Genomic DNA, 26,016 nt, shown 5'->3' on the forward strand with positions numbered 1-26,016 from the left:
CGCTTCCCTTCAGCGAATGTTTTCTTCGAGTGGAGATCCTTCACACGAACAGAAGAAGGAGTGAATTCAACAGAAACATGATTATCATTGACTAGTTTGGAAACAGAAATAATATTCTTTTTGATATTTGGGGCATGGAGAACATTAGAAAGTTTGAGAATGAACTTGGACATAGGGATAACCGAATTTCCAACATGACAATTAGAGTGGCAGGATCCATCTCCAGTGACTATACAATTTCTGCCAAAATAAGAAATAGGATTTAGAAGCTTACCTGCATCTCCAGTAACATGGGTTGCTGCCCCATAATCAACATACCATGTCCCCTCCTCATTCTGTTTCAAATTCAATGCTACTAGGGCTGACATAAGCAATTCTTTAAATTCTCCATTTGATTCAGTTCCTTTCTTATGTTCTCCTTGCTGGTTTTTGTCTTTATTTTGTGGGTTAAACCAACAGTTAGCCTTAACATGACCCCTTTTGTTACATATGTAGCATGTGGGCACGTTTCTCTGTCCTTGAGAACTCGGAAGAACATTAGGAGTGGGTAAAAGCCCACGTCCCCCTGATGTATTTTTGCCCTGTCCTCCGCGTCCTCGAAAACTGAATCCACCTCTCCCTCGTCCATAGCCGATTCCTGTAGCAAGAACATCCTGAGTGTGTCCTTGCTTGTGAGGTTCCTCGGGGAAACCTTTTAATGACATCTCATACTGTAACAACTTAGCGTGCAAATCTTCAAACTTTGGTAATTCAGGTAAACGCAACAATGAAGTCGTGAGAATATGATAATCAGCCCTTCACACATATTCTCAGATTTCAGAAGCTCGAGTTGTATTCCTCAAGCGTGAGTTTCAGATGATGAGGAAGGAATCTTCGACCGTCATGGAATTTTTGAATAAAATGAAAAGCATTGTTGATCAGTTAGCTGTCATTGGATGCCCCATTAGCGATAAGGACATGGTTCAACAAATTTTGAGAAGAAATTTGCCCGTTGATATTATGAAGAAACATAGGGAAGATCAATGGTGCCACGTAGAAATTGTTCTCGCATGTAGTGACAATCTATTTCAATATGCTTGGTGTGTTCGTGGAATGTCCGGTTGCTAGCGATATAAATAGAACTTTTGTTGTCGCAGCATAGCCGGGATGCTCTTGTACTTTCAACACCCATGTCATAAAGCAAACGCCTTAGCCAGACTATTTTCATAGTGGTTGTAGTCATTGCCTTATACTCGGCTTCAGTTGACGAGAGAGACCTTTTGTTGCTTCTTGCACCTCCATGAAATCAATGATTCACCTAAAAATACATAAAAACCAGTAGTTGAATGTCGATCATTGGGATCACCTCCCCAATCTACATAAGAAAGAAGCAGACAAAAAAAATCCTATAAAAATGAAAGTTTTAATATATCTAATAATGCGCAAAATAGCTCTCATATGGACAGTGGTAGGAGCATACTGAAATTGACTTGTTGTGTGGACGACAAGCACAATGTCGGGTCTTGTAATAGAGAGATAAGATAGTTCCCTGACAAGTTGTCTGTAAGGTGTTGGATTTTCAAGTGACTCTCCATCATCAATCTTCATTTTGATATTCACAACTTCAGGAGTGTCAACCTGTTTTTCATCTGAGATACCAGACCTATCAACAATATCCAAAGCAAATTTAGACTGAGTTAACAAATAGCCTCTAGAAGAATAAGCAACTTCTATACCAAGAAATAATTTTAAGAAACCCAAATCACTCATTTCGAAATATGTTTTGAGAAATTTTTTAATGTTGTCAACTCCCTGCTTATCACTTCTAGTGATGATCATGTCGTCTACATAGAGAAGAAGAATGATAATACATGCATTAGAATTCTTAACAAACAAAGTTGTGCTAGTAAGGCAAGATTGAAAAACAAAATCAATCATAACTTGACTAAATTATCATACCAAGCTTTTGGGGCTTGTTTAAACCCATATAAAGTCTTATTTAATCGAAGAGCTTTTCCTTTTGAAATATTAATGTCAGGTGGTGGTTTCATATATACTTCTTCAGCTAGATTTTCATTAAGAAATGCATTTTTAATATCTATTTGATATATATGTCATTTCTTTGAAGACGCTAGAGCTATCAATATCCTAACTGTAGTCGTTCTAGCAACCGGAGAAAAAGTTTCTTCATAGTCTATTTCATATTTTTGAATAGCCTTTTGCAACTGTAGAAGATGAACCGAACCGGAAAGAGAGAGAGAGAGAGAGAGAGAGATACGGCTGAACAAAGAAAACAGAAAACTCGATTCCTCATTAGGGCTTCTCTCTATATTAAATAGAGAGAGGCAAAACAAAGAAATTACATCTAACACCTTATGAAAAAAGTATTTCAGAAAACCTCTAATAAAGAACAACTTAACCTAAAAACCACCTATTCTCAACACTCCCCCTCAAGCTGGAGCATAGATATCTATCATGCTCAGCTTGTCACAGCATCTGGAGAAATTAGGCCTAGCAAGAGGCTTTGTAAACATATCTGCAACTTGGTCTTCAGACTTTAGGTATTTTGTAGTGATATGACCAGCTTGAATCATATCTCTTACATAGTGACAATCAACCTCAATGTGCTTTGTTCTCTCATGAAAGACAGGATTGTTTGCTATATATGTTGCCGCTTTGTTATCACACATCATGGTCATTGGAGAAGAAACCTTCACCTGGAGATCATTAAGAACAGTGCGAACCCATATCAATTCAGCAGTTGTTTGGGCCATAGCCCGATATTCTGATTCTGCACTCGACCTGGAAACCACATTTTGTTTCTTACTTCTCCATGAAATCAAGTTGTCTCCCAGAAGCACACAGAATCCTGTGGTAGACTTTCTATCTACTACAGATCCAGCATAGTCAGCATCAGAATAAGCTACTATCTCCAGAGTTCCACCTTTCTTGAACAGTAACCCCTTTCCAGGAGAGGATTTTAGATATCTGAGAATCATTATAGCTGCATTCCAGTGTACCTCAGTTGATTTGTCCATGAACTGGCTAACTTTGCTTACTGCTAAAGCAATATCTGGTCTGGTCACAGTTACATATAGTAACTTCCCTACTAGGGAGCGATAGCGTTTGCTATCAACAGGTTTTGACCCTTCTTCAACCAACTGAACTTTATGGTCCATGGGAATATTTGCTGGTTTAGCTTCCAACATGCATGTTTCCTTTAATAAGTCAAGAACATACTTCCGTTGAGACAGAACCATCCCTTCACGGCTTCTAGCAACTTCTATACCCAGAAAATACCTGAGTGAACCAAGGTCTTTTGTAACAAAGTGTTTGTGAAGATGAGCTTTTGTGGCTTCAATAGCTTTCACATCATCTCCTGTAAGAATGATGTCATCCACATATACTACCATAACAACTATGCCAGAGTTAGTTTTCTTTATAAAAAGAGTATGATCTGCTGCTGATCTGTTAAAACCAAAGCTTGACATCACTTCAAACAACTTTTGAAACCATGCACGAGGACTTTGTTTCAAGCCATAAATCGCCTTTCTCAATTTGCACACCTTATGACACTCCCCCTCAACCTCAAAACCTGGAGGTTGTTGCATGTAAACGGTCTCGGAGAGATCCCCATAAAGAAAGGCATTTTTCACATCTAATTGACACAAGTTCCAGCCATGCTGAACAGCTACTGAGAGAACAAGACGGATGGTACCCATCCGTGCAACAGGAGAAAACGTTTCAAAGAAGTCAATTCCATATGTCTGGGTATATCCTTTCGCGACTAATCTGGCCTTGTACCTTTCAATAGAACCATCAGATTTGTACTTTATTGTATATACTCATTTACAACCAACAATGTCAGCATCTGCTGGGGAATCAACTAGATCCCAGGTATGCTGAGATACCAAAGCTGTCATTTCTTCTTGCATAGCCATCTTCCAGCGAGTATCAAGTGCTGCCTGCTGATAGTTCAGAGGAATGGTTTCAGCAGACAAGGCTGAAATAAAAGACTTCATCTTATGTCCAATTCTGGCATGGGAGACAAAATGAGCTATGGGATATAAGGTGCATTGTCTTGTCCCTTTTAGTAGAGCAATAGGCCTGTTATCATCATCCTGAAGAACACTATTGTCAGTAGAACTTACCTCAGGAGAAGAAGAAGATGAAGGCTCTTGAGGAAGTGGAGCTCTACGCACATATACCAATGGAGGATTATTAAATCTGGAAGAGGATGAAGTTTGGTTCGGTAAGGAGGGCACAGATTCCAAAGGAAAAGGAGGTATAGGTAATGGAAAAGACTCAGCTGGATCAACCTGCAATGGAGAACCGGAACTAGAGTAATATGGAGAGGATTCCAGGAAAGATACGTCCGCACTGACATACTCTCGGCGAGAAATAGGATCATAACATTGATAGCCCTTCTGATTTTTCGGATAACCAATAAATATGCATTTTGTAGCTTGAGCTGCTAATTTATCACGGTCAGGGCCAAGTTTATGAACAAAACAGACACATCCAAATATTTTTGGTGAGAAAGAAAAAAGTGGGGCATTAGGTTTTAGGATATGTAATGGAATTTGATCACCCACAGAAGACGAAAGCATGCGGTTGATCAGATAGCAAGCAGTGGTAATCGCATCACCCCAGTATGATGCAGGAACATTGGATTGAATCATAATGGTCCTTGCAACATCAAGGAGGTGCCGATGTTTTCGCTCAACCACCCCATTTTGTTGAGATGTATAGGCACAGGAAGTTTGGGGTTGGATGCCATGATCTTGGTAAAATTGTAACAGATCTTTTGATTTAAACTCAAGAGCATTATCAGTGCGAACAATCTTGACAATAGATTCAAACTGAGTTTTTATTTCAAGAATTAGGGATTTGATAAGACTTGGAACTTCAGATCATTCTTTTATTAAAAATACCCATGATAACTTAGAGAAATCATCAACAATAACAAGATAATACCGACACTGAGTCCTAGTAGGAATCTTACTAGGACCCCATACATCTGCATGAAGAAGTTCAAAAACTTTATTACTCGACTGACTCTGACTCAACGGGAACGAACTTCGATGATGCTTGCCCAACTGACATGCTTCACACTGAAATGATGTGGTGGAAGGAATCTGAGGAAAGACCGACCGAAGCTTTGACAATGAAGGATGACCAAGACGACGATGCTACTGAACAGGGCTGAATGAATGGTCCACTGCAGCATGAACAGAACCCATTGGATAATGTAGGTAGTAAATTCCATTTTCTTCATAGCCTCCACCAATCTTCTTCCCCGTCAGCAAATCCTGAAAATGACAACCCATTGGATCAAATATTACTCTACAATTTTGTTCTTTTATAAGGCAACTAACAGAAATTAAACTTTGAGGAAAGTTTGGAGCATGAAGAGCATTTTTCAACTGTAATGAGGAGGATATAGAAATATTTCTCTGACCAACAACCGGGGAGGAGCTCCCATCGGCTAATGAGACTCCAAGTTGAGCCTTAATGACCTTTAGATCTGAAAAAACACGAGAATTTCCACACAAATGTCTGGATGCACCAGAGTCAATAACCCACTTACTATCATTCGGATGGAGATAATTCCCGGTTGAATAGGCAATACCAGCTACAGGAGAACTGGAACTCAAAGGTCGGAGAGCAATCAACTCATCATATTCCGCACGACTAAGGGTGATACTACTTTCATTTGCAGTGATATTCTCTTGTGCATTAGTTGCCTCAATAGTAGTAACATGAGCTTTAGGATTATATGACTTTGATGCAGAAGAGATTGGCCGACCATGCTTATCCCAACAACGATCTTCTAAGTGTCCAGATTTTCCACAGAATGTACATTGAAGCTTTCATCTGCCTCCCATACCACGTCCACGTCCTCGTCCTCTGATATTCTGAATATTTCCACGGCCATAACTAGATGGGGCAACAAGAGCAGATGTCTGAGTCACAGGCTGAGATTGTGGCAGAGATATCGCAAGTCTACTCAGACGATTGTAAGCGTCAGCAAGAGTGGGAACATCTGAACCAGTCAACATTTGAACTTTTGCAACAGAAAAATCTGAAGAGAGACCTGTAAGAAAACGAGCAACCATGGTTTGTTCTTGATGATCCTTTTGCTTCGAGCAACACAAAGGCCGGTGAGCATTAAGTCTTTCAAACGCAGCTTTGACAGAGGCATAGTACTGGGCCAAGGTCTGATCTCCCTGTTGCAAGTTATATATTTCTTGTTCGACTTGTAGGACACGACTCACATTCGTTTCTTGTGAGTATGTATCACGAAGATTGTCCCACATTAGTTTGGTTGTATTATAGTAGATCAATCCATCTGCAATATGGGGTTCGACACTGTTCATGATCCATGACATAACTATGTCATTATCTTCATCCCAAGTAACATATTTTCCCAATTTCTCAATGGGTTCGCCTTCCAACAAAATATGTTTTCGACGATGTCTAGATACCGACATCATAAAAGTTCTGGACCACCTGGCATAGTTGGTTTCATTCAACCTAACAGAAGAGCCATACGAGAAGGGGTTGGCAAACGCCTTATACTCCCCAATATGTTCCATTTTGGAATCACCTTTCGACGTTTCAGCCATACCAAAAAAAAAAACTCACTTGAACAACAAGTGTTCAAGGAAAAAAAAAATTCTTCAACTCAGCAGGAAACCACTCCTGCTGTTCCACAAAATAAAGATGAATCCAGCAGGAAATCACATTTGCTATTTTCCATGACAGAAGAGTAACTTCAACACTCGACACAACAGGGAGTTAAAAAATTAATTCCAGTTGGTGTAGTTACCACAGAAATCCCGATCCTTGCTGCACCCAAACACATCACCACACATGATAGAATGCAGTCGCAAGACACAATGTTAACTAAACCTGCTGTTCTCCAATATATACGACATGACATCCAGTAAATATCACACAAAATCAGCTTCTGCAAGAACTCAACACTTACGGCCACACAAAAAAAAATTCTGTTGCTCCCAAACAGCAGGAACACACCTCGACGAGGATTCAGCACTCACGACAACAGAAAAAAAATTCTGTTATTTCCACCCATCAGGAATATCCTTCGACAACTTATGAACCAAAACACAACTCGTCATAGCAGCAGCAAGACTCGGCACCACCAGGTCGCAGCAAACTCCCAACAGCGTAGGTAGTCACGAGGAGAGAAAACAAAAAAAAATGAGATATGACACCCACAACAGGCATCCACGACGAGCACGAGGAGATACGACCCCCACAGCAGGCATCCACGACCAGCAGATGATACGACACCCACAGCAGATGATACGACACCTACAGCAGGCATCCACGACCAGCAGAATGCCAAAAAAAATATTTAAAGTGCTGACCTGATTAGAACATTACTCAGCGTGATCGAAGTTTGATCATGATCATGAAAGCCTCCATGAATCGACTGAGTTCTGGTAGAGCACGATCACGCTCCCACTTCACAGTCGATCACGTTCCCACGATCGGCTGTAGCTTTGATACCATGTAGAAGATGAACCGAACCTGAAAGAGAGAGAGAGATACGGCTGAACAAAGAAAACAGAAAACTCGATTCCTCATTAGGGCTTCTCTCTATATTAAATAGAGAGAGGCAAAACAAAGAAATTACATCTAACACCTTATGAAAAAAGTATTTCAGAAAACCTCTAATAAAGAACAACTTAACCTAAAAACCACCTATTCTCAACAGCAACAAATTGGGCTTTAAACCTTTCAAGAGTGTCATCACTCTTCGTTTTAACTTTATACATCCATCGACAACCTATAAGCTTTTTACCTAGTGGAATATCTTGAATAGTCCAAGAATTTGCTTTTTCTAAAGCCTCTAATTCTATTGTCATTGCTTCAACCCATTCGGATTGTTCTTTTGATGCATCATAATTAGAAGGTTCTATATAAGAGTGTATTAAAGCAATATAGGCTTGCTATTTTGGTGAAAAATACTTATATGACACAAATTTTCCAGGAGCTTTAGACACTCTAGATGACTTTCTAGTGGACACTTGATCATGTCCTTTAGTATATTTTTCAAGAGCACATGGTGTCTCTAAATTACCTCGTCTAGAGTATTGAATACAATCTGGATGATCACTAAATGATTCTGTATTTGTCGTGTCATGTTGCTCTTCTTGACTCTCATCTATATCACTTTCATCAATTTTTGGAACTAAGTCCAACAGAAATGAATATTCATCTATTTCATTAGAGTTCTCACTTTAAAAAAAAAACTTTCTTTTTCTAAGAAAGACACATTCCTTGATACGTACAATTTTTTGGTTTTGACATCAAAACATCTATAGCTTTTTTGATGACTTGCATATCCTAAAAAGGCGCATGGGATAGCACGAGGGGAAAGTTTGTCATTTTTGTTGGAAAAAACAAACATTTGCACCCAAAGACTCTTAACCTAACCTAGATTAATCTGAGATTTGTTTAAAAAGTTTTTCAACACGTGAAATATTGTTTAATGAAGAAGATGGCATTCTGTTGATAAGGTAAACTGTAGTTAAAGTAGCTTCAGTCAAAAAAATCTTTGGAACTTGATGTGTGATAAGGAAAGGTCATGTTGTTTCGATAATATGTTTATGTTTTCTTTCTGCTAAATCGTTTTGTTGAGAGGTATCAGGACATGATTTTTGATATGTAATACCATATAGATTCAAATAATCTTCAATTTTTTTGACAAATTCTCCTCCTAATCAGTACAAAAAAATGAAATATCATTCTTGAATTGATTTTTAACTAGACTGAAATATTTGAAAATGTGAGAAAACTTCAGATTTATGTTTGAGAAAATAGATCCAAGTATGTCTTGTGTAATCATCTACAAAAATTACATAGTACATAAAGTCATCCTTTGAAATAACTGGTGTGGGACCCATACATACAAATGCATTAACTCAAGTGGACGTGAAGAGACAAATGTTCTTTCTTGAAAAGGTATATCTTTTCATTTTTTCAAGAATACATTTTTCACAGGTAAAAGTTTCAAAATTACAAAAAATTTCCATCTTTGAAAAAAAATGAAGCTTGGATACACTAGGATGTCCAAGTCTTTTGTACCATAGATCTAAATCAACTTTTTGAACATTACAACATAATGTCTTCTTGGGTATTTCCAAAACATCCATGTAGTACAATCCTCCTTCTCTATGGCCTTCCCCACTCAGCTTCTCTGACTGGTGATCCTGCACTCGACATCCACGAGAGGAAAAGAAAACATTACATCCATGGTCAGACAATTGTGAGACAAATAAAAGATTTAGTTTGAGCTTAGGAATATATCTAACATGAGGAATGCAAAATCTTTTTGAGTTTTAATAACCTTTTTCAAAATTTTCTACTCCTTTGATTTCAAGGAATGTTCCATCAGCAGTAAAAATATTTGATCCATTTGAGTTATAACATTCGGATAACATATCAATGTTTTGTGTCATATGAAAGAAAGCACCAGAGTCAAGGAGTCAAAGAGATTTACCAAGGTCGGAGATGCCAACGGAAGATACGGCGGCTCCAGTGGATGAAGATGCTCCTTTGAGCAGAGGTTGAGGTGCTTCTACCAACTGCGTTAAGGATATGCTTCTGATGGATGGTTCACTTGATCATTGAGGAGGTCCGACAGAGGCAACCTTTTTTTCATATGATTTCTTCAACTTCGGACAATAAGTTTTTACATGTCCTGGTTCTCGACAATAGTAACAAATTATTTTCCTTTTTTCAAACTCATTTTCATTTCTCCCATCATTGGTCCTCCCATAATTTGGAGGTTTGTATGTACGAACATGATTTACCGGTCAAGATACGGCTAGAACTGAGTCATCATCACTCTTGATGATTCTATTCTTGAGCCTACTCTCCTCCATGCTCAATTCATCTATTGTCTTCTATTGAGGGAACATTCCCTCGATAAAGATGAATGGACTTGGTAGATTCAAATTCCGATCTTAGTCCATTAACAAATTGGAAAAAGTGCTCCGCATTTATTTGATTTTGGCGGAGTTAAGAGCCAACTCTTCCCATAATTGGGACAAGCTATTGTCGTATTCTCTAATATTTTTGTCCACTTCAACCATATTCCGAACCTGGTTTTGTAAATTGCACACATGTGCAATATCTTTAAGAGAATACATTCTCTTAAGATAGTCTCACACATCATTGGCATGTTCAAATTTTTCGCGACTTGAATATTTTTTTATATCTACGCTATTTATGAGCCAAGACATAATCTTGGCGTGTCCCATTCTCCATTCTTTCTACTTTTTCTCATAAGTGGTAATGGTTTTAGTTTGTCAAGCTCTGTAAGAGGTATTTCTTTCTCTCCTTCAATTTTTGTAAGAATTAACTTGGGTTCCAACTCGGTCCTCATTCACTAATCCCCACAATCCATTTCCCCATATAAGGTGTTTCATAATTGAAGCCCATGTAACATAGTTAGAATCGTTGAGTTTAATGGGTTTAATAGTGACATTATCATTGTCATCCATTTTACAAGGTTTGGATAAGGAAAGGGCAAAGAAAAGAAAGAAGAAGAGTAGAAGAAAATAAAGAGAAGAGAGAATATTTACTCCACCACGGATAGTGAGTACGAGCATTCCTCCAAGCTTTTGCACGATCACAACTTCACATATACTTGAAAAGAATGTCACTTTTCTTTTCAAACTTTGACTGGCATGCTTCTCGATGCACAAAAAAAAAAGCTTCATCACTACCGAGCTTTAATACCACCTAAGAAAATGAGACTCACAATTGAATCTTCAAATGATACTCACAAAAGATCTCTCACAAGAACCACGAAGGTTCATAAAGAATGCACACTGACAAGAACCACTAGGGTTCATACAATATACCCAAAAAAAGGTATACAAAGCAATGGGAAAATACAATCTTTATTCAAATGGGAAAACACCTACACAAAAAGTATCTTTACAAGGGGGCAATAGCCCCATATTTATAACACACAAAGAGGGCCACTAGAGGGAGTCGTTGGGCTCCCAACGGCTCTAAATAGAGTCGTTGGGAGTCCAACGACTCTCTAGTACTCTTTGCTTTTTTACTTTGGTCAAAAAGTAAAGAGTCCAAAATGGTCCAAAAATAAACTAAAAAAACTATCCTAACTAGTTTCTAGCTAAAATACATAACTAAAGTAAAAAGAAAGAAATGATATTATATTAAGATATTACATTTTTTAACATTGATGACGGTTACCCATAATCACGATATTCAAAGCTATTCTAAAAGAACTATTGAACACACTCCATGTGCACTAGATAAGTATTCTCTAAACTAAAATCTAGGAGAAACTAGTATTAGGAAATCTAGTAGAACATCGACATCTTGAAAGGCTTGTGTCATATGAAAATTTTTCATCTAAATATAGATCCTTTCTTATGGCTATCTACTTATTTTATGAACCCTCAAGCTACAAAGAGGCTAAAGACATTCTCAAATGGATTGAGGCCATGAACCTAGAATTAGGAGTACTTAAGAAAGGTAAGACTTGGGAAATCCAACCATTACATATAAGAAAAAAAACTATACGATGTAGGTGGATATATAAAGTCAAAACCGAAGGAGATGGATAAGTAGAAAGATATAAGGCTAGGTTAGTGGCCAAAGGTTATCTCCAAGAATACGGGATAGACTATGAAAAGACCTTTTCTCCCGTAGCTCGTATGACTAATGTTAGAACGCTCGTTACCTTAGCATCCATTAGAAAATAACCTATTTGCCAACTTGATGTTAAGAATGCCTTTTTGAACGGTGACTTAAATGTAGTGGACATGGATCCTTCTCCCGTTCTTGAGATTGAGAGAGAAAGTTTTTCAGTTAAAGAAAGCTTTGTATGGGCTTAAGCAAGCCCCCAAAGCTCGGTATGATAGGTTTAGCAATGTTATGTTAAACTTGGGATATAAGCCCATGTTATATTGACATTGCTCTTGTCGTTAAAGATACAGGTACTGATATTGTCATACTTTTATTATATGTTGATGATATGATCAGCACAGAGAGTGACAAAAAAGAAATAGTGAAATTAAAAATATTCTGATATGTCTGACCTTAGTTTTCTAAGATATTTTCTAGTTATTGAAGTGGCTTAGTCACCTAGAGGATATATATTGTCTTAAATGAAGTTGGCTGCAGATATTATTGTCAAATCTAGAATTTCTGATTATAAGAAGGTTGACATGTCGAAAGTTGTAAATGCAAAACTAAGATTAGAGAATAGAACTCCTCTTAAAGATCCAACTTCATAATGACAACTGGTTGGATCCTTGACCTACTTATTCATCACAAGACCAGACATTGCCCATGAGGTACACTCAGCCAGTGAGTTCCAACATGCATCATCTACGGTGCATATGAGTGCTATTATGTGAATTGTCAAATATGTCAAGAATTCTATAACCAAAGGGATATTTTTATCCTCCTCTTCGTCTCAAGATTTAATAGATTGTACTAATGTAGATTGAGGAGATAATCCTAATGATAGAGTCTCAAATACTGGTTTGTATGTGTTTTTAGGGAACTCTTTTATATCTTGGAGGTGTAAGATTTTAAAATATATCTAATCATAATATCATATATATATATATATATCATACCCGATAAAGGGTATTTTTGTAATTCTGTCCATTAGGAGCATTTTAGTCTTTTTACAGTAGTTTATTTTCCATTTTCATTTTTTTTATTATTTATTTTTCCTTTTGGGCCTCCCAAGGTCCTCTCTTTCTCACTCTCTCTCTCTCTCTCACTCGGTGTATAAATAGAGGTGTTATCCCTCATGTATTTCATGGCCTTTTAGGCCCTCATTCAATAAAGCATATGCAACTTATGCCTCGTCGTAGGCTTCTTGTGGTGTCCCTTAGTGGACCATTTTGTTAATCCCCATTGTGGGGTTGTGTTGGTCCAATGTTGGACCTTATGAATGCATTATGCATTCTTGTAAATCCTTTCTCACATAATTTCTAACATAAGAACCATCAGAAGATCTCACTGTCATCTACTGAAGCTAAATATTGAGCCATGAAAAGATTATTTGGTTGCGGAGTCCTCTTAAAGATATGGGCTTAGTCATCTCTAGTCCTTCGAAGATGTGCTGCTACAATAAGTGTGATATCTACATTATAAGCAACCACACCTTCCATGAATGAACCAAGTATATAGAGATGGATTGTCACTATGTCTGACAGGAACACTTGAGCTGCTATATGTGACTTCAGAATGTCAACTGGCAGATTTTTTCGTTAAGGCCTTACCTTCACCTCATTTTTTGTCTTTCTTGGCAAACTTTTAGTGATCACGTCGTAAGTTTGAAGAGCAGTGCTAGGATGCACATTATATATATAGATATATATATATATATATTTCATTATACGTAAACTGAATAATACCCATCAGGTCGACCCACTAGGGGTCTTTGTTATTTATTTTTCACTTTTTTATTTCCTTTTTCTTTTTGTAAAGGTTGTGTACTATATGAATGTTGGGGCAGCCCCAACTAGTCGATCATATTTATGGCCGTTGGGGGCTAGCCCAACCACTAGTTGGGCTGCCCCCTTTACCTCTTTGTTTGCTTAAAAATAGGGCTCTCCCCTATAGTGCAACTCAATGCTTTCTAAGCATTTTTCACAGTAAAGACATTTTTTTGTATTGTGTGTGCCCTTTGTGGCTTTTGTATGCACGTATTGTGCCTTTGTGATTGTTCTCACTTGAACTGTGTATTGTCCCATAGTGGACTATTGCTTGTGCAATTTCTATTGTTTGTTGTACCTCCTTTGTGGGTTTTCTCTTGTTTCATTACAAAAGGAACGAAGGAAAGAAAGAGGAAGGGAAAGGGGGCTATTGTTGGCTGCCTTGCAAGGGAAGAAAGAAAGAGAAAAGAAGGAAATAAAGAAGGGAAGGAAGAAAAGAAAGAAAGAAAGAAAGAGGAAAGAAAGGAAAAAAAGGAAAGAAAGAGGAAGGGAAAAGGGAGTTGTCGGTGGATCCCTGGCTTTACATCTATTTTTTCTTATGTTTTTCTTCTTTTTTTTGTTTTATTTGTTAATTCCAAAGTTTTCTTGAGATTTATTGAAAAACCTATAATATCCCAATATTATACCTCATTGAGATATAGCCGATATTGATATTTGTGATTATGATATATATATATATATATATATATGTGTGTGTGTGTGTGTGTGTGTGTGTGTGTGTGTGTGTGTGTGTGTGTGTTTTATGTTCAATACAATGCAATTTTATGATATTTTACACCAAATTACACATGCTTGCTTAATTCATAATTGCAATCATATCTTTGTTACTAAAATTAACTATTTATTGTAATGTTTATGCTTTTCTTGATATTTTGTTTTCTTGGTCTTGCCTAGGCCGCGCCTAGGCGCCGACTAGCACTTTTGACAAATAAGGGTAGCACCGTCCATGCTGGCTGGTGTGACCCTGGGAATTGCAGCCAATCTCATGGTGTAATATGGCCAGAAAATGCTAATGTATCACCGTTCTTAAACACTCAAGAATACAAAGCATATTTCCACATAAATAAATAAATATATATATATATAAGAATGAGAAGACACATGGTCAACTGGTGTGGTATTAGAAGAGTGTGATCGAGTGGTGAAGGATGATGATGGTGCCACTGATGATGTCAATATGCCCCTCGTCTTCAATGCCAACTATTCAATCTTCTTCAAACTACTAAAAGCATTGAGCTCAGCATCAAGCATTCACTTCCTTTATCATGAATGCTCCATAACTTCTACAGTGAAATACCAAATCACCTGTTTTTTGTGTCGTGAATCATCTAAAATCATGATTTATGGAGGCAAAACAACCAAACTTCATTAAGACACTCTATACACTAGTGACAATCACGAGGCCCATAACTCCAAACCAGATCTTGAGCTTTGATTTCATCTTAGGAGACTTGAAATTACATCTTGAAGGTGTTATAAGTGCTAGGCTGCAAAATAAATTAAGAGAAGAAATGAATGAGAAGAAAATTTTATTAGTAGAAGAGGAAGATAGTAGGAAGTGTCATGAATTACTGTTCATTTCTCTCAAAAGAGTATACATTTCTCTTCGAAAAAAGTCCCTAACCTATGTCACATGGGTGTGGGTGTGGGTGCAGGTACGGGTGCGAAACGGGTACGGACTACGGAGCAATTTCAAAAAATTTGGACACTGGGACACGGCTATATATATATATATATATATATATATATATATATATATATATATAATAAGATCCGACCCCGATACTGTCTTGGATCCGGACCCAACCCGAGTCCAAATTAATTTTAATAAATGGACAAAAATAGACTCGGTAAAAGTTGACCGAGCCCAAAATGTGGACAGACTCGGCCCCGGTGCATTGACCGAGTCCGACACTTAGTTGACTGTGTCCGAAGCCGCACCCGTGTCCGCACCTATGTCGGGGCGTGTCGACACGGGTGAGTCAACCTTTTAGCTGAGTCCGTGTGACTTAGTCCCTAACGATGAAGTAAAAAGGCAACTGTACACAGCTAAGAGCAATGATGCAGAAATACTGCAGCCTTTCTTCTTTCAGCACAAGCACCAATGTTAATTCCTGCATTTGTAAGCTTACAAAAGATTACCTCATGAAAAGCTGTATGTTCTCTTCACATATTTTGTCAACTGATATGGAATCTGTCGAATCAATAACTCCCTCAGCTTCAGCAAAATTCTGCAAAACATGACAGGAGCATTTTTCACATGGAATGCTGTATGAAGTGCACAACAATGAATTATGTATGATTAGACAGACAAAGAAGCTAGGCCTTTGAATTCTATATTGTTCAAAAATGGATTGAATAATGACAATTTTTTTATAAGCACAGAAGAATGCATTACAAAATATATTAAGATTTCAGCCCTTACTCAACAGATGAATACAAATTTTGCATGTATCCAAATCATAGCATGTAGACTCAGAGAAGCATATATGATACAGCACTGTAAACTTGGTAGCACGATCAGAACATTTCAAGATACTTTGGGTCTAGATCCAGATCCAGATCAGGACCCGGATTGATGTCATTACTGATCCCTAATGTAATGCCCTTTTAATGTATTCATATGTTTCCTGTTTTGCCCCTCTAATGTAAGTTATATTGTATATTAATCCTAGGGGCATTTCTGTACATGTAATATTGTCTATTAAAAGGTACCCACGACCCACATTGAGCAGTATTGCTGTAGCCATCTTCTTCTATCTCTCTTCTTCCTCCTCTCTCTCAATCTATGGTGATGCACCCCTGATTTTCATGGTATTAGAGTGCAGTTTGGGTTTGGATCTTCTCATCGTGGTAAGTTTGGAAGGGTCCTAGTTTTTATCTCTATTCTTTTCTTCCTATTTGCTGATATCTCTTGCATGAAAAGCCCTAGATCACGACTTTGGCTTTAGGTTTTTCTACACGGTCATACTTTTTTCATATTTACCTTCCTGTAACGTTTTCTTCCCTTTATCACCGGTCTTCCTTCTTGAAATATCGGAACCCAATATCTGTTTGGGTGTTTCTTTCTCATGTTAACCCTGAACACCAAAAAATACATATATCGATTTGTTTTTCTCTTTTTTATTACTATCTAAAATCGATTTGCATTTCTCTTACAGTATTCAGATCTGTACTTTTCCCAGTATTGTTTCAGATCTCTCTCTTTTCCAAACTTGTCAACTTGATCTCAAGTCTCAATCATTCTTTGCTATTTTCTGTTCTCTATAAAATTCATTCTTGTTAGAAAACAGAAAATATCGATTTTCTGCTGTTGATAAATATTGTTTTGTGACTGAGTCTGATCTGCCCCCAAAAAAAGGCAGACCTGCCTATTGTTTGCAACTGAACCTTTCAGTCCATCTTGTTTTATTTGACAGCAGCACTCGGGTAGTTCTTTCTGTTTATTATTTCATTTGCTATGGATTCCTCTTCCTCGGTCCTATCAGCTAGCTTTCTTGACTAGCCAGTTTCAGAAAAACTATTGAGAGATATAGAGAGAGGAACAAAGATTTGCATATGGTTTTTTTTTATTTGAAGAAGCATACGATAGAGTACCTAGGGATGTTCTCTGGTGGACAATGATGAAGAAAGGTGTTTCTCTCAAGTACATTAGTATAATTAAAGATATGTACGAAAGAGCAGTAACCAATGTCTGCACTTGTGGAGGGCTGACAACCAATTTTCCTATAACGGTTGGGTTACATCAAGGATCTACATTAAGCCCTTTCCTATTTACTATAGTGATGGATGAGCTTACGAGATCAATTCAAGAAAATGTGCCATGGTGTATGTTGTTTGCTGATGATATTGTTTTGATTGATGAGTCTAGAGCTGAGGTTAATGCTAAGTTAGAATTATGGAGACATACATTGAAAGCAAGAGGTTTTAAGTTGAGTAAAAGTAAGACAATATATGGAATGTCGGTTTAGTAAGCAACGAAGTAGTGATGGGAGTGTAGTGAAGCTTAGTAAGCAAGAAATACCGGTGGATGACTGTTTCAAATATTTGGGATCTATCATTCAAAAGTATGGAGAAAATGATGGAGATGTAAATCATAGGATAAAGGTTGGGTGGATGAAATGGAAAAGTGCAACTGGGGTGTTGTGCGATCGTAGAATGCCATTGCGGTTGAAGGGAAAGTTTTATAGGACGGCAATTAGGCTCACTTTACTATATGGTACGAAATGTTGGGCTGCCAAGAGACATCATATTCAAAAAATGAGTGTAGTTGAGATGCGTATGCTTAGATGGATGTGTGGAAATACAATAAAAGATAAGATTCGAAACGAGGAGACACGTAAGAAGGTAGGCGTTGCATCCATTGAAAATAAGATGAGAGAGAATCATTTACGATGGTTTTGACATATTCGGTGAAGGCCTAATGATGCTCCAGTTAGGAGGATGGAGAAATGGAAAAATATATTAGTTAAAAGAGGTCAGGGTAGGCCTAAGAAGACTCGAATGGAGATGATAGGAAAGGATATGAATGCTTTGAACCTCACCGAGGACATGGCATTGGATAGAAATGATTGGAGGAGATGGATTCATGTGGAAGACCTAGAATGATTTTCTTTTTTGGTTCATATCGCCGACCGCAATTGTTTTGGGATAAAGGCGTAGTTGGTGTTGTTTGTTGTATGGATTCCTCTTCCTCGGTCCTATCAACTAGCTTTCTTGACTAGCTAGTTTCAGAAAAACTGACTACTTCCAATTTCCTTACCTGAAAGAGATATAATTTCTTTTATTAGAAGCCAAGATCTTTCGGGACACCTGGATGGGTTTTTGGTTAAAATCCCACCACAATTTGTTTTGCGAGAAGAAAAGGATAAAAAAAAGGTTGTCATTGCTATTGTTCATGTTCGAAATCCGGAATATGTATCCTGGATGAAGCATGATCGCTTATATCACGCCCACAATATCACAGGAGGTCTTAGTGAGTATCCCTGATAATTGTACAACTTAGAGCTATGGAGTAGGCCTGTGTAGACATATTCACAGGTTTCAGAGGCCAGGAATCGGATAGGTACAACAAAGAGTTTCACAATTGCAGCAGATAGCCACAATGTACTCATATCGGGTATACAATATGGGAGAGGAAAATGAGGAATGCAAGGAGGACAGGGACGAGGACAACGACGAAATCAGGGAGGTTGTGGGTTGCTTCTCCTTCCGAACACTCCTCCTATCCCCTATCAAGGCAGGAAGATCCCCACGTTTCATCTGCAAGAAGTCAGGTCTTGTTAAAGACAATTGTTGGTTCAAAGATGGCCCAAAGTATAATAGAGAAGTCAATTGATAGGCAAAAAATACAGCAAGCAAATCAGGGGGATCAGGGACATAACTGCAGTTATCGATGAAAAAGCAACTTCCATTGGATGCTATTGCAGGGTTGAACCTAAAACAAAACGATCAGGGAGTTTGGTATATGGACTCAGGAGCGACGAATCATATTACCAGGGATGAAGGTAAATATAAAAACTTGACTCCTTATTTTGGTACAGATAGAGTTATTACTGGAGATGGCACACGTCAGCCCATCACACACACTAAAAAGTATTCATTCCCATGTCCAATTCTAGTCTTCAATTGTCCGATGCTTTTCTTGCTCTTAAAATTAAAAAAAAAAAATCTTGTTTTTGCTTCTAAACTTGTTGATGATACCAAATCTTGCATCGTTTTTACTCAATTTTATTTGAAGGGTTTTCACATGAAGAGGATGTTCGCTAAAGGAGAAAGGCGAGGGAATATGTATCTCTTCAAGGAGAATCTGTTAAGACGCGTTTAGAACAACCCTGCTGAAAAATCTAGAAGCTCTTCTTCACCTTATTTCATGAATTGGCATAGTCGCCTAGCACATTGTAATAAGGCCTTTGTCAAAAAACTTGTATCTAGTAGTCTAATTTCGCGGTCAAATCTGAGTTGAGAGTCAAATAATAAAGCCTGTCCAAGTTGTCAAGTGTCAAAAAGTCATGTAATACCTTTTGCTTCCATTAATAAAAGAGCTTCTAAATTGTTTGAAATTGTTCATTCAGATGTATGGAAACCGGCTCCCAATACTTCTTCCTCTGGAAGTCGATATTACATCATTTCATTGATAAATATTCTCGGTATACTTGGATATACTTTGTAAAACACAAACATGAAGTTTTTAAAATCTTTAAAAACTTTCATGCTTTGATTCAAAATCAGTTTTTCCTATCCATTCTTAATTTCCAGTGTGCAGGTGGGGCCGAGTACTCATCAAATGACTTTATTGAATATCTTAAAGAAAATGAAGTTAATCAAAGAGTGTCTTGTCCCCAAACACCCCAACAAAATGGATTTGCTGAGAGAAAATACAGGTACATAGTGGAGAGTGCTATTGCCATGATAAATGAAGGGAAAGTTCCTTTGTTTCTCTGGATAAAAACATTTCATATAACAGTCCAAAAAATTAATATGATGCCAATGAAAGTTCTCCAAGATAAATCACCATACTATGAGCTGTTTGGACAACAACTTGATTATGATTACCTAAAAACATATGGCTACACTTATGTTCATGTTAATGCATCTTTGAGGACTAACTTTGATAAGAAGGCATACATCTGTAAATTTGTTAGATATGCTGACGATTATAAATGGTAAGGAATGTTGTCTTTTACGAACTGAATTTTGATTCCAAAGACAGCAAGTTTCAGAGTGTGCAATCAGCCATGGATGAGTGATAGTCTATTTCCCGTGGAGTCGGTTACACAACATAATGAAGCTAATGGTGAGCTTGCTGATTCAAGAGACAGAATAGAGGAGCAGTCTGTTGCAGGGCAGTAAATCAGCATATTAGATTCAGTGGATGGTAAGTTCAAAGGTATACAGAAGTACCTCCGAAAATGATTTGGAGCAAATAACCATTGCACTGTAGGATGATCAGAATTGCCAAACAACAAGAAGATCAGAAAGAGTCTGACACCCTATTGATCGATAGGGATGGCAGTGAACTGGGGGAAAGCGGGGGCCCGCCTTGCCCCGTTTGGACCGGGGATGAAGGGTATGAAACGGAGGTGGAGGCGGGGACGAAGGTTAAAATCCATCCCTGTTCGGGGATGGAGGCGAGGATGGACGTACACTTTTCCCGTCCCCGCCCCGTCCCCGCCACGATCCCCGCCTCATCCCCCTGCCCCGACCCATCCCTGTCACTTTTCCCCACAATATCCCCGCCCCGCCTCATCCCCGTTTGAACCGGGGATGGAGGACATGAAACGGGGATGAAGGCGGGGGTGGAGGTTAAAATCCATCCCCGCCGGGGATGGAGGCGGGGATGAAGGTTCTAATCTTGAGGCGGGGCGGGGGTGGAGACCTTGTCCCCCGCCCCGCCCCACTGCCATCCCTATTGATCGGTGGGTGAGCTATGAAAGCTTCAATATTGCACATCAAGCATTTTTTACTGCTATTTCAAAACGAAGAATCCCGTTTTTATAACCAAACTTCAAAATCCAACAAATGGATTGAGGTCATGAACAAAGAGATGCAAGCATTATATGAATGCAAAACTTGGGATATAGTTAAAAGACCTGTAGATAAGAACGTTGTTGGATCAAAATTGGTGCTCAATATCAAATATAAACCAGATGGCAGCATAAAGAGGTACATAGCAAGGCTGGTTGCAAAGAAGTTCACTTAAAACAAAGACTGGACTACAAAGAAACCTTCAGTCCAGTGGTAAAAATGAGGACTATTCGAGTCATTCTCTCTCTAGCAGTTGATCACGGTTGGTTCTTGAGCGAGCTAAATGTCAAAAATGTTTTTTTTGCATTAAGATCTTAAAGAAGTGTATATGGAGCAGCCACAATGGTACAATGAAAAGGATCCCACTAGTTATGTGCGTAAGCTAAACAAAGCCATATATAACCTCAAACAAGCATCTAAATCGTGGTTTGAAAGTTTCACTCGAGATTCAGAAACAAGGATTTTGTAGATCCCATTTAGATCATTCTCTTTTTATTTATAAAGCTCAGGGTTGGATAATTGTGTTACTAATTTATGTGGATGATATCATAGTTGCAGGGAACTCTGAAGAACATGTTAATGAGATCAAAGAGGTGTTGAGTCAAAGGTTTAAAATGAACGATCTTGGGGATCTCAAATATTTCTTGGGCGTGGAGGTTGATAGGAGAAAAAATGCATTAATATTGACTCAACACAAGTATACGATTGATCCTCTCAACAAGGTTGGGATAAAGGATTGTAAGCCAATGTTGACTCTGAGTGTATTGCAGCAGAAGCTTGGACGTGATGAAGGAGAAATTTATGATGATCCTACAAGATATAGAAGCATTGTGGGTATACTCCAATATCTTACTTTTACTCGTCTTGATGTTGTATATTTGCAGTGAATCAAGTTTCGCAATTCATGCATTGTCCACGAACTAGTCACGGTGAAGCAGTTAAGAGGATCCTTAGATATCTGAAGGGCACTTTTAGAGATGGGCTCTGCTATTGAAAAAGGGATAGTGGTGAGGACATGATAACAATGATGGGCTTTTCATATGCGAATTGGGCAGGGGATCCAGATGAAAAAAGATCAGTTTCTAGATATTGTGTTTTTATTGGAAAAAATCTAGTTTCGTGGAGCAGCAAGAAACAGAAGACGGTGGCCCATTCCAATATTGAGGCCGAGTATCGGTTGATGGCGGTAGCTTCATCGAAGGTAACCTAGATTAAGTATTTATTGTCTAATCTAAATCAACATACACCAAGTTCCATATTGTTCTGTGGTAATCAAAGTGCGATTAAGATCTCACTTAATTATTTCAGCAAGGAAGAACCAAACATATTGAAATAGATCGACCTTTTATCAGAAGCAAAATAAAAAGTGGGGAGATTACAACCCATTTTGTTGGGACTCAAGATCAAGTGGCTGATTTGTTCATAAAGGGGCTAAGCAAGCAGAGGTTTTGGTATTTGAAGAGCAAGTTGTCAATGGTTCTCACCATACACAAGTTGAGAGAGGCTATTGAGACGTGACACTTTGGGTCCAGAAGAGCAAGTTGTCAATGGTTCTCACCATGCACAAGTTGAGAGAGGCTATTGAGACATGACACTTTGGGTCTAGATCCAGATCTAGATCTGGATCCGGATTGACGTCATTACTGATCCCTAATGTAACACCCCTTTAATGTATTCATTTGTTTCCTGTTTTTCCCCTTTAATGTAAGTTATATTGTATATTAATTCTAGGGGCATTCTTGTACATGTAATATTTTTTATTAAAAGGTACCCACGACCTACATTAGGTGAGTGGAGTATTGCTGCAGCCCTCTTCTTTTATCTCTCTTCTTCCTCCTCTCTCTCAATCTCTGGTGATGCGTCCCTGATTTCAATAATGACCTCACAGAACTATCATTTACATACTGGGTAGAAAATGAGAATGGGAACTGTCTTTTATGTCTGCATGTGTGAGTAGATGCATGACACTTGTTCACTGAAATAAGAAATAGAAAAGAACAGTGCATATTTTAACTGAAATAAGAAATAGAAAAGAACAGTGCATATTTTAACTGAAATAAGTTAAATTTTTTCATAGATGGTCGAAAAGGGATATAAACCAAATCTTAATTTTCAAAATTTTGATTCGGGGGTACTCATGAAGGCTCTTGACACTTATTTGTAATAACTTAAATTTCACTTGATGGCTTCATAGTCAAAATAGAATTAAGTATCACATGTCATCAAATTAACCGCATAACCTGAAGCACCAACATAGTCAAATAATTCATTAATGATTTCGTGCACCTAAAATTTCTGCTTTATCAATAGAAAATAGGCATAGACATCCCTGTGCCTGCATACCTTCAGACTGTTGAATTTTACATGATATTGAAGATATATAAAAGAGTAAAAATGTTTCTCTATAAGAAAAGTTTATTACCTTCCAGAGCATATAATCAGCTATACTCATTTAAAGCATGGTCACTAATATTGTTTTCAGCAATTTGGCAATGTGGGTTTCTCCTAGGAAGAATTTAAAAGTGGTTGTTCTCAGGAAGAAATCAGGTTTTCTAAAATGCATAAAAATGTAATTAATTTTTTCAAAAAACAGTTTCTTGGAAAGTAACTACAGCTAGCAGTTGCATCTGTGTAAGAAAAAATATGCAGTAGAGTATGAGAACAAGATCTGACAAGCATGTCCAAGCATATACTATACTGGAATATATGAAACAAGCCTTTGGATTGTTTGAAATCATAAAAGTGCCTCAAAAGATCATCCGGACTAGAAAGAACCCTGTGAAGAAATGTGTTTTCACATTGACTTGAATTTGAAATAAAGGCAACTAATAAACATTAGCAACTACAACCAAGATACGAATGAAATGGAAATTTTTAGTGGCAGGCAATATTTTCAAATGTTTTACTGCTAAGCATGAATCAAACAGAAATGTAATACACCATAACAGAATGGTGCAGCAGAAAGAAAATGTAGGCATGTTGTGGTAACCTTGATATCTATGACACATTCCAGTGGAATCACTACTAGTCAAGCAACAGAAGCCCTTAATACCGCATTCTATGGTACCTGGACACTCCATTATAACCTCCATACCTGTGTTGACACGTGTCAACACACGTCAACACCCGGACACACCATTTTACCCTCTGTACATACAAGTTTGTATTCAATTTATAATTTACAATTATATTTTCAGTTTATAACTTCATATTTTCAGTATATAGTATATATTTTAGATATAGCATATATATTTAGATTATATTCAGTTTATTTTGTATTTATGTGATATATATAGCTGTATCCCCGTACCCACATTTTTTGGAATTGCCATGTCATACCCTCCATACCCATACTTGTACCCGCAGATGCACCCGTACCCAGGTGACAGACCACATTGCATTTCAAATAGCAAAATAAGAAAAATAACACACAAAGATGCACATCTAAGATCTATCTGACCATGTAAAAAGAGGGAGAAAAATAAAACTACCTGTCCACCCTCTACTGTCCTGCCAGATGTAATAGCATTTTGGATGGCAGGTGAGGCACCAATCAAACTGCCTGAAACTGTAATAAAACAGAAGGAAAAAAGGAACAAAAGAAACATGCTTAGAACGCTAAAAGTTACCATTAAGGTTAATGAAAACCAAAAACATCAAGTAAAATACTGATCAGCTAGGCAAGCCAAAAAGAGAGATGAAAAAGAAACAGGATTAGGATCACGGGATCTAACAGTAGACAAGATTTTATCCCAGCTTGATTGAATGACAGTGATTGATAATGATGACCATAACCTGGAATGGCTGCACCATACGCTTGACTTTGACACAAATTAGTCTTCATTTTTGTTTGAAAAGCATCACGAGAGTGAGGATTTGGCTGTGAACTTTTGGTTCCACTAGAAGCAGCTAACCCTACAACAGATTGAACTGGAGGAGACTTCCCATGCCAACTGTCTACAGTTACATTATGCAGAGGGGTCTTATACCCTGTGAGATGACATCGACGCCTCCTGTGGACAAAGAGGACAAGAAACTAAACTTGAATGCAATATCATAATCATAAGAGTTGTGTTATCTTAACCAAATACATGATTGCTATATAGCATCAAATGGAGGGCATGCACTATTATGTCTCTAATATGCTATAGTGTCCCATTTGTCAGAAAGAACACAAACCATTTAAGATTTTAGTTACAAGATAAAATATATGGGATACCTCTTTTTACCATTGACAGATCCGACTGTCTAGTAAATCCTACCAATATTCTAACAGAAGCCATTGGATATATCACGTGGATTCGGAGTTTTTGATAACACAGGTGGGATCTCCACAGTCCATTTACCACAGAACAAGTTCTAGATTGGTAATTTTAAGTCTAGACTAGTTAAAATACAAAAGGCACATATATATATAATAGAGAGAGATGCTAAAAGTGAATATATATACATACATACCAATGTATGTACCTATGTCACATGGGTGCGGGTGCGGGTGCGACACGGGTGCAGCGCAATTTTAAAAATTTTGGACACAGGGACTCGGCTATATATATATATATATATATATATATATATATATATATATATATATATATATATATATATATATATATATATATATATGTGTGTGTGTGTGGATATTGTCCTCTAAAGTTTGGCACCAGCATGAGTGTTTTTATAAACTTTGCAAATTGTATTTTTGCCCTTGCAGAAAGGGGGGTCCGAGGGCTCCCCCCGGCGCGGGTCCCGCTGCGCGGTCAGCGGGCGGGGGTCCAGAGGTGGGCGCCCCTGGCGAGGGACCGTAGGGGGGCAGCGGCCCCCGGAATTTTTTTTTCTGGGGCTTATGTTTGAGGCTTCGTTGCAAAAAATGTACATACTACCAAGAAAAGGAAAAGATAGAAATGTCAAAATTTCTCAAAAAATTTGTCTGCACATAATTATGATGGTTATTTGTAGTGAACCATCCTTGACATGCATG

General features: G+C 37.9%; 1 protein-coding gene across 1 annotated transcript in view; it reads right to left on the minus strand.

The window, feature by feature from the left end:
* LOC149817695 (protein MICRORCHIDIA 2-like) overlaps positions 1-26,016 on the minus strand; it is a 122,661-nt gene that overhangs the window by 13,495 nt on the left and 83,150 nt on the right. The window contains exons 16-18 of the mRNA XM_089983948.1: positions 24,831-25,048; positions 24,527-24,603; positions 15,651-15,739 (exon numbers count right to left, since the gene is read on the minus strand). Of these exons, the coding sequence (XP_089840074.1) occupies positions 15,651-15,739; positions 24,527-24,603; positions 24,831-25,048 (384 nt within the window). The remainder of the gene's footprint in view (positions 1-15,650; positions 15,740-24,526; positions 24,604-24,830; positions 25,049-26,016) is intronic.

Source organism: Nuphar pumila, chromosome 13 (assembly GCF_984573655.1).
Source record: "Nuphar pumila chromosome 13, dmNupPumi1.hap1.1, whole genome shotgun sequence".
NCBI classification, from domain to species: Eukaryota; Viridiplantae; Streptophyta; class Magnoliopsida; order Nymphaeales; family Nymphaeaceae; genus Nuphar; species Nuphar pumila.